This window comes from Populus euphratica, unplaced genomic scaffold (assembly GCF_000495115.2).
Source record: "Populus euphratica unplaced genomic scaffold, PopEup_1.0 scaffold108.1, whole genome shotgun sequence".
Lineage (NCBI taxonomy): Eukaryota > Viridiplantae > Streptophyta > Magnoliopsida > Malpighiales > Salicaceae > Populus > Populus euphratica.
In genome coordinates this window covers 432,450-443,087 of record NW_011499996.1, presented here as the reverse complement: position 1 = coordinate 443,087, position 10,638 = coordinate 432,450, and the positions used below count along the sequence as shown (strand labels likewise).

The window sequence follows — 10,638 nt, the reverse complement described above, 5'->3', positions numbered from 1 at the left end:
ATATTTTTCTTGAAATTTTTGGCATGTCATCCATGTTTGACATCTTTTTTTCATTTTACTCCCTTTTCTTGCAATTCCAGCATTACCTAAGAAATCAAAAGTAATTGGCCTTCAATTAGGATCAAATCGCTTAAAATAAAACTTTAAGGATCAAAATAAAATATTTTAAAATATACAATAAGTCCTTAGTATTTTGTGAATGTGTGATAAGTGCCCATTGAAAACTCATACTTTTAGTATTTTCTATAATGTTAATTTCATGTTTCTCATGATTTTTGTTATTTTTTAGGGTCAATATTGGAGTTTTTGAAATTATTTTTATTTTATCATTAAAAAAAAAGAAGCTTTAACAATAAACTAGTTTTATATGTCCTCGTATTATGAATCATAAAATTTTACTTATTTACTTATTTATATTTAATTATTTTTTTATTAACTTAATTATATTATCATAATGTTCTTCATAATCGTTATAATTATAATCATGTGTATTTAAAGAAAAATATTAATATATCACATAACCATAGAAAAAAACCTAAATTTTGTATTTTTATAGTGTTTTACTTATTTTTCAACTTGATATCAATTTTTAAGTTTTTCTTAATAACTAAAGTTGAATACTGAAAGTTTTTATCCAAAACTAAGATCAAAAGGTAATAATTTTTTTCTAAAAACTATATAATATACTTTATTTTCTCAATCCATATAAAATTTTAATTTTTAGTTATTCTTGATTACTTAAATAGATATTATTTTATTATTTAATTTCATAATTTTATTAGAAACAAGAGTTAATGAAATAATAATTAGAAATCAAATAATATATAAAACAAACTCTTATATAATCATACACTTTTAAACAACATAAAAGAACTTCATATGAGTTGATCTAGCATAAGAGATTGATTTCTTGATTTTTCTTCTTTCACATCTTACAAAATGTAACTTGACATAAAAAAATGGATGAGAAATGATGAGAAATCCATTTTTGGTACATTTAGAGAAAATGCTATAGTTTTATTTCTATAAAAGATAATTTATAATTTAAAAGTTTTTTATTTTTAAATCAAGTATTTAAAATAAAGTGATGCTATAATTTGAGCTATTAAATTACTAGATAAAGAAGTTGAAGTGCTAAATTTAAGTTATCATAAAACTCTTAAGACCAGTTGTTAATTAGCAGACGAATTTAAACACTCTTTTAACTTTTCTAAATTCTTTCATTGCTATTGTGAATTTATAAAATATATTAAAAGCACTATATATTTCCTGTAACAACCCACAATTATAAGTTTTTTTTCTAATTTCATTCTCAAAGTTCGTTTTCTTTTTGTTTTAATTAAAACCTATTATAACTAATTTAATGGCTAATTTGTTAAAATTTGTTCAAGAAAGATAAAATTCAAAAAAAGTTGACCAAAGTGTAAAATTAAAAGAAAACTCAAGGTAAATCTCAAACTAACATGATAAAGTACCTTTTGGTCTACCAACTTTCTCTTGTATTCTTTTATAGTCCCTATAGTTTTTGAAATATTGATATTAGTCCAAAGTTCTTTTTACTTTTTTTTTTTAGTCTTTAGATTTGAGAAATGAGAGAGAAACTCACCAAATAACAATGAAAGAGAGATAAATTCTTTGATTATCCATATTTTAAAAATAAAAAATATTGATTTTAGTGTCAACAAATTCTTTTTAAAAAGAGAAGTTCTATGAAAAACCTTCATAAAGCCTACAAATGCAAATCAGGATTGAGAAAAAAAAATTCAAATTCATTTGGTGTCTTTAGATCAATTGAAAGATATTTTAAGTTGAGAGATTGATATGTTGAGGTGCTAAGGATACTTATTAAGTGTTTTTGTTTCAAAGTATATTAATAATATATTTATTTAGGCTCAAAAACCCTAATCCCAATTGTATAGCTATCTCTATGGTGGTTAGAATTTAGATGAGCAGATGAGGTATTGCTTGTTTCTTTTTTTCAAAAAAAGAAGAAGATATCTACCCTTATAAAAGAAAAATAAAAAGGGTTAGGTGCATGGCCCTAGCCTCATAAGCACATATACATCTGACCTTTTATATATTATGCTAGACGTCAACTCTTAGCCTTTTTATATGTGTGTGTGTGTGTATATATATATATGTGTGTGTGTGTGAGTGTGTGTGTGTATTGTTATTTAGATTTATAAAAAAAACAATTAACATTATATTTCAATCATTATTAAATTTCTTTATGTTTTTTAAATAATATTATAAATTTTTATAGGAATATTAAAAAACATTTTCACCAAATTATTATATGCCGAGTATGAAAAAACTTATAAATATTCAATTAACATGAGATTTATGTTTTTTTTAATATATTTTTTATATAATTTTATCAAATTTATAATTTTTTTTGTCTTCAATCTTATATAAAAATACTTAAACGTTGTTTTAATGTTTTATTTTAAATTTTTTCTTAAGGTTATAATGGATTTTTGTTAAGAAAATTACGTCTATAGTTTACACAACATCCCGGTATTAAGTTGGTCATCAATTGTAAGTGTCTATTACTTATAGTATTATTAAATAAAATACAGTTTTAAAAAATAAAACATTATTAAACCCAGTTGAGTCCATACTCGGGTCGTAGGTTTGACGAATTAACCAAAGTTATTAAACCCGATAGAGTCTATGACTCGGGTTATTGGTTTGGAGGGATAACCCATGTTATTTTTTACTAAAGTATATTTATTTTTATCCTTCAACATTAAGTTGACTAGGAATTGAACTTTACAATTTGATTTGTTTTACTTTTTATAAGGTTACTATAGTTTCAAATAAACATCTTGGTATTGAGTTAGTGCTCAATTTTGCAAGCATTTATTTTTTTTTATCATATAATGAAATAAAATTAGTTTCACAAAAAAATTATTAAACCTAGTAAAGTATATATTGTGTTGCAGATTTAGTAAGGTTGACTCATATGTCATCATCTTAATATTTTTTTAATAAAAAGTCATCTTGAATTTTTTTTAAAGCCAAACTATATTTTTATCGATTATTCAGGCTATTTTTAGATCATTCAAGTCAATTAGTTCATGTTAGGACAACTCTCACATGATTTAATTTAAAGCATGAGCTAACTAAAGAATTGGGTTATGAGGTTTCAAAATTGACCCGTCGAGTTAGTTTTAATGATATTGTCAAAGAATTCCTAAAAACCTGAATATGTTTTTTTATATTCAAAAAATATTTGGTTTGAACTACAATATATCACTAGTTGTTATTTAGATGAATCCTAAAACTTGAATATGATTTTTTATATTTAAAAAATATTTGGTCTGGACTACAATATATCAGTAGTTGTTATTTAGTTGAATCCTATTCCACCCTAAGGATAATAACATATTTAGAGCATATTTTATAATAATATATCTAATAATATAAGATACATTTACTTTATGGTAAATGTTCATCTTAAATGTGGACCTATCACATAAATAAAGGGATTAATTGATAAGTTTAACTACTGAAATTGAGAAGACAAAGAGAGGGTTAAGATTAGAAAAGAGATGTTGGTTTAGTCCAAACTAGAACACCATTCGATTATTGGATTATCATTGAAGTTGTAGAACTTGGATTTAGGTCTACTATATATGAATGGAAAGTTAAGACATAGGCCTAAAACTTTCATAAGAGTTCAAGATTTAAAAAGGTCGTTTTCAAGTTCAAATTATAGCAATAATAGAGAAGTCTAAATCTGTCATACCGTTCAGACACTGTTCAATGTCCAGCCCATATCTTGAGTTCCAAAAGTCCAAATGCACTAATATTTTTTTTTTAGAAAGTTGAGATAATTTTCTAGAACTTTTATGAAGACAATTGGTTCAAATTCTAATGTTGGCATTGACGTTTTATTCCGATAAAAAGATAAGGATTGTTACAAAGTCAAAATGTGGCCACCTACTTAACAATTAATCAACAAATGAATAGTTTAAAATTTTAGCCTATAAAAGAACGTATTTGCCATACATTTAAGTATCTTGGTTTTCAGATCAAGATTATGTTCTTACTCTCTTTATTTATATTTTTATAATACTTAAGTTTTTCTTTTATTAATCTCTTGTTTAACTATACTTGTTTGAAATATCATTAGTGGATCATTTAACCTTGACATTTGTTTTTATCATTGTTTAATCCTCACATTAATCTTACATCTCAAAATCATCTTTAACTTGTTATTATTATTATTATTATATAGTTAACCTCCCTATGGTTCGACTCCAACTTGCCGGGTTATTTATTACTTCGACACTCCTACACTTGGGAGAATATATCAACTCTTTGGTTGTGTCACTCTTTAAAATAGAAATACTTTATTCTCTTGAACTTCCAATTTGCTTAACAATGAATGAAAAATGGATATCCACTTTTTTGAATGATGGTATAACTATAATCATAACCATATCTAAATAGGAGAAAGAAAAACAATAACCATAAACTAATAATTAAATAATGTATAAAGATTTTTGATAAATATAGTCAAACCATTGGCTTTAATAGCTACTAGATCATTAATTCACGCTATGTTGTGGGTTGGGTTAAATTTTTTTTTTAACATAAAAAAGAGTAAGATATTGCTAATGTTTTTTTCTAGAGGAAATTTTTTTTTTAACCATGTGAGGGTTAGCATAATGTGATTAAGTTGACTTTGTAAATCTGAAAGCAACCAAAATGACCCATAAAAGCATAACTTGATAAAAAAATTCAAGATGATATTTTTTTTTAATATTAAGTTAACAATATATTGTATTGACTTTGGTCAACCCGGGTTAACATGCCAAATATATGACATGTGTTATGAGACTATGATAATCTCTTAGAAAGCGAATCAAGACAAATTATAAAATCTGATTTTTAATCAATCCAATGTTGAAGGATTAAATTGAAAAAAATAAAATTAAAAAAAAATCTAAAAAACAATTTGAGATAACTTATCAAACCCGCAACCTAGATCATAAAACCGAGATAACTTTATAAAAAATAAATCAAAAGAAATTAGAAAATCCCAATATCACACTTTGAAATTAGATATAGGGGTATTGAATGTCATTGTTGGAATCAAATTATGCATAACGTCATATAAGGGTTTGATAAAATGTGTTGTTACATTAAATATCACACTTTGTTGTTTATAATTTTATAGTATTTCCCCTAATCAGCAACTAGCAACTATGTATATCGATTAGTGACTGATCATTTATGCAAAATCAATGGTAGTGGACAAAAAGCTCTAATCCAAGGTGATTGATAAGTAATGTTATTTTAAAGGGATGAAAATTTACAAAGCAAATGAGGCACCACCATTATATTATCATCATAACGCATTATCATCTTTTTATTACAATTGTGTTTTTCACTCTATTATTTATTAAAAAATTTTTATATAAATTATTTATGAAAAACATTTTACATGTAAAATATTTTGTATTTATAATTTTTTAAAAGAAAAAAAAGTTTTCAAATGGTTTATGTAACAAAATATAAAATATAAGGATGAGACTAATGTCTTTTTTTAAAAAGGAAATCAACGAAACTACATATATGAATGACTTCAAGCTGATTTACTCATAAAACTATCGCATCTTTATAAATAAAATAGCCTAATTCTTCTTTCTTAAAGAATTTTCACAATAAATATTGTCTAAGTTTCTTAATTTTTTTTAATTCTTTCAAGAGTATATAAATTTTTAAAATGATAGCCTAAAAATTTAAAATTGATCCATTTTAAACATACACTTCATTTATCAAGAAGGATTGAGGGAATGATTGATATATGTGTAAGGATTAGGGAAGAAATGATAAGAAAGATTCCTTTAAAATTTCAAACTTAAACTCCAAAAGGAGAAAGAAAATCCCAATTCTTAGAAATTCTAGGGTTTATGTAAATGTTGTGGTAATGTTATTTTGATGACTTATTAGTTTGATGGTATGCTAATGATGAGAATAACAACCAAAATTGAAGGAAAATGTTGGACAAAAATCATAATTTTTTTGGTTCTTGTGGCTAGCCATAATTGTCTTTATTAGGGCTGGAAAATTATAAAATATATGTTGTAAAGATGATTTGAATGTATATTTATGTACATAATCATTTTAGAATTTAATTATAATATGTGGAATCAATATTAGGTGTCGTTTGGTAATGCGGCAGGAACTGAGGTGCAACCAAAATGCAAAAATTATATGTTTTTGTTACGTTTAAAATTTGGGTTCAAAATGGTGGGACCCACCCTCTAATAGCTGAACCTGTGATTAGAAAAAAGTGGCCAACAACAATCTCAAGCAACCCATCGACACTGTAAAAAAAAAAGGTCATTGGATAATACACACCCTTGCTCTCTCATTAAAACTCCTCTATAAGTCAATTCAAATGGCTCCTTAAATATTCTCCTCCCCACTCATCCATTGTCAAAGAATTCAAGGAATCCTATCTTGCCATTCACTAGTTCCATAGCGTCAACGAGATTGTATACTCCGTTCACTGTTCACCATCCTTTCTTCCCACCTAACAGATCCCTCCTCCATTTTTATCCTTTCTTACCAAGCTCCGAAGCTTGTGAGGTTGTTGTAAAATTACAGTTGTTGCCATTATGTGTCCCTCCTCCCTGTCATTTAAAAACCGAGTGAGCTTATAAACATACACACGGTAAAATAATTATCTCATCTACTGTAAAAATAATTGCCCCTTCTGTTTTTCTACCCGAAACGGCTTGCCATGCGCCTGATGTTGTAGATCCGCTCAATATAAAGGTATATTGCCATTTGTTTAATTTTGATGTTCATCTGCAACATGTTAAAATAATTTTCCCGTTTGTATTTCTTCTCACAATGTGTTCGGGATTGTTGTTGTTATGCTTACAGAGCCGATTTCTGTGAGAGGCAAAAGAACAAGGGGATAAGAAATTACTTGGACAAAAAGGAGACGGTTGTGCAATAAAGAGTATGTTTTTTGTTAAAATTTTACGCCTCCCTAAAGATAATTATAGATATGTATATATGTTTAGGTGTTGTGTATTGTTCTGGGTTACAATATTTATGAATATATTGTGTTGTAAGGATTGTGAATTAAGCACAACATTTTGCTTGCATAAATGCTGATATGGAAAAAAAAAAATTCGATGTTGTGATAATAGGTTAATTAACCATCTGTGTGTTTTAAAATTTTTTACAGAATTTGTTTTGATAATTGTGTTTAATTCAGATAATGTTGTTGCCATTTGAGTCAAATATGTGCTGCTTCATGTCTTTTATAGTGTTTATGCCTTGATCCTATAGAATTTGTGAATACTTATTTCTTTTGCGATTTGAGAACTGGGAGGTGATGGTCATAGAAAAAAATATATTTAGAATTTGTTTGATATGTTTATGCTTTCGGCTGGAAACTGAGCTGACTGCTAATGAATTTCAATTACCTTGATGATGCATGAAGATGTGCAGAATTGATGTGTGCTGTTTGTAGGACACATGCATATTGTATGGAATGACTAGAATGGTTATAGAATGGTAATCACTTGTAGGTGAATGGAGTATACTTTACACAGTATAATAAGTTCAAAAATAGCTAAAGACAAACAACTTTGAATGTAATTGTTCTTTATAGTATTGGTTGTAGTACACCATTGCATGTCATATACACTTCCTTCCAATATTACATAAATGATTAACATGTTATAAAAATTCATAATGTTTGCTTGCAAATATGTTATCCAAATAGGAATGGATAATCCATAAACTATTGATAAAGCTGCATGGAATAAAGAAATGTTGCATGTCTTTTGTGACCTTTGCATCAAGGCCATCGATATGAGAATGAGATCGAATACTCATTTCGACAAGGCCGGTTGGAAATATTTGCAAACATCTTTCAAAGAAATAACTGATCACGCATTCACAAAGACACAATTGAAGAACAAATGGGATGACTGCAAAAAGGATTGGAGGATATGAACGAAGTTCATTTCAGAAACTGGTGTGGGCTGGAGTGCAGAATTAGGGACAATTTCTGCAAGTCATGAGTGGTGGAAAATAAAAATTCAGGTTATTTTGCTGCTCAATTTTTAATTTCATTAAATCTCAGTTCAGTAATTACCAAAATATTTAGGCAAGCTGCATTAAATAATTCCATTTGTTCTATATAGGAAATAAGAGGCGTAAAAAAATTTAGGCAAGCTGGTATCAAACTGTCTTTACGGTTGAAGTTTGACAGAATGTTCACCAACATTATTGCTACTGGACAGTATGCATGGGCACCATCGGCTGGAATCCATCATGATGATAATGTTGGTGTTGCTGAGGATCCAAATGTCAATGATGAACAACCTGATTTGGAAGAAGGAAGCGGTGATTCAGAAGAGGATAGAATTCTAAATTTCACCGATGATGTGTGCAACATGGTTAGATGGGTTAATATGTCAAGAGTAGCAACACACGCAACAATGAAAATAGAAAAGAAAGACAACGTCTTGACGTTCAATCAGGGAAAAAAAAGTTCTGGAATTGGGATGCAGCTACTATCACGGTTTGATAACATGGTTGACAATATGTCAAATAATAGTGATTCCACATCTATATATAAAGATAAGAAAGGGTGTAGTATTTTTGAGGTTATGATTGAGCTGCACTCAATAGAAGGAGTTCATATTGGTGATGATTTTCATTCGTTTGTTACTGAGTTCTAGGTTATGAAAAGGAATAGAGAAATGTGGTTTAATATGGGTAGTCTTGAAAACAAGATGAAATGGTTGCAGAAAATGTTTACACGGCGTGAGGTACCATAGACGGGGAGGTATTTATTGATCCCGAATGCATGCTTTTATAAATTTATTGATAATATTATTATCTAAATTGATATCTAACATGTTTTAAAATATCTTGACAATTATGTATTTTTTCATAGATCTGAAGATGATAATCGACCAGAATTGTTCGGACCTTATTTCTAATTTTAACAATTCTCATCTGACATGGAAAGGTTGTGTGTAAGTTTTATTTTTCGGTTATAGGGCATTAATATTTGTTATTTTCATGAAAACGGACTGTATATTAAAGTATTGAAAGTTGTGGTGTTATTCGATACGTGCTACGTATTATGAATTGCAATCCTAAAAGTTTCTATGTATTTGTAATGTAATATGATGTGGACAATGCTTTTATAGTTTACAAAATATGCATGCTTGAATTCAACCGGTAGAAAATACAAACAAATGGTTGTTAAATTATCGACATTAAAATTGCTTAATTATAAATTATACTGCTCGGAAAAGCCAATTTTACATCCATTTTAAAAGATAAATCAGCCTTTTCTTGGTTTTAGTTTGGGTTAGAAATATAAATTGTAGTCTAGAAGCTTGGTAACCTATTAATTTGTATTTCTAAATACACGTGATGTGTATTAACGGTAAGGGGAAAAAATATACAAAATGTAAAATGTATTAAAAATTTTGAAATAAAAAAATACAAGGATTCAAAATACAATTCACATGTAAATATTAGCTAACTAGTACACTGCGATAGAACTACTCCTGTCTTGCACGCACTTTGGTTATAGAAGATAAAACATGAAGAAACAAAAAAATGCAAGGATTCAAAATACAATTCACATGCAAAAACGAGCTAAGTGGTACACTGCGATAAATTGTTCCCGACCTTTCACTTTGGTTACAGAAGAAAAAAAGTAAAGATACAAAAAAATACATTATTCAAAAAATAATACACATGTAAAAACAAGCTATGGTACACTGCGATAAACTGCTCCTCACCTTGCACTTCGGTTATAGAAGAGAAAAGGTAATTAACATGGGTTTTTGAATACCGAGCTTGTGTGACAATGCTGGAACAAAACAATTTGGGAAAAGAAGAAGCAACCTCACAGAAATGCAAATACAAAAATGCTTCATTAAAAGAAGAGAAAAAAAAAGGGCAACCAGCGGTTACATAAATGCAGGGGAACAAACTCAGCGGATAGAAAAGGCAACCACGGTATAAACAGAGGGCAACCACCACCAACATTCCTTGTCGCCACCACAACAACTATTTTCCCTCATCGTCACCAACGACAGCACCACCAACAACGGGGAGAAGCGAATGCAGCAAGGAAAAAACACAGCAAAGGTAGAGAGAAGGAAGCAGAACAGATTCAGAAAAAAAAAGGCCACCACAACCAACCTACCTCGCCGTTGTTGTGCAACCGTCTGCCCTCATCGTCTTCACCATCACAACCACCAACAACGGGGATAGAAGCGACTGTTGTATGGTAAAAACATTACAGAGGGAGTGAGAAGGAAATATAGCAGCTTCAGCCGAAAAACACAGGGCCACCGTGGGATAAAAACCACGCCACCACTGCAAACCTTCATCATCGTCTCCACCATAGCAACCATCTGGCGTCTTTAGCATCAACTGCAACAGCACCATTGACACGACTAAAAGATTGATATTTTCTCCCAAATGCAGGAGTGTCAAAGTAATAAATAACCCGGCAAGACCGGGGTCGAACCACAGGGAGGTTAATTGTACAAATTATAAACAACAATTATAAAACAACAATAACAACAACAACAATAGTAATAATAATAATAACAATAATAATAATAA

The 10,638-nt window shown here is 28.7% G+C and overlaps 1 protein-coding gene and 1 long non-coding RNA gene across 2 annotated transcripts; both read left to right on the top strand.

Moving 5' to 3' along the window:
- The first annotated feature begins 6,665 nt into the window (after positions 1-6,665).
- LOC105140646 (uncharacterized) lies at positions 6,666-8,196 on the top strand. The gene is made up of 4 exons (XR_845215.1): positions 6,666-6,795; positions 6,907-6,985; positions 7,760-8,082; positions 8,184-8,196. It is a non-coding gene; the product is annotated as an uncharacterized LOC105140646 (long non-coding RNA).
- A 56-nt stretch (positions 8,197-8,252) lies between these two features.
- LOC105140654 (uncharacterized) lies at positions 8,253-8,723 on the top strand. Its single transcript, XM_011047565.1, has one exon. It carries the CDS (start codon positions 8,253-8,255, stop codon positions 8,721-8,723), a length of 471 nt encoding a protein of 156 aa, XP_011045867.1.
- Positions 8,724-10,638: the final 1,915 nt, after the last annotated feature.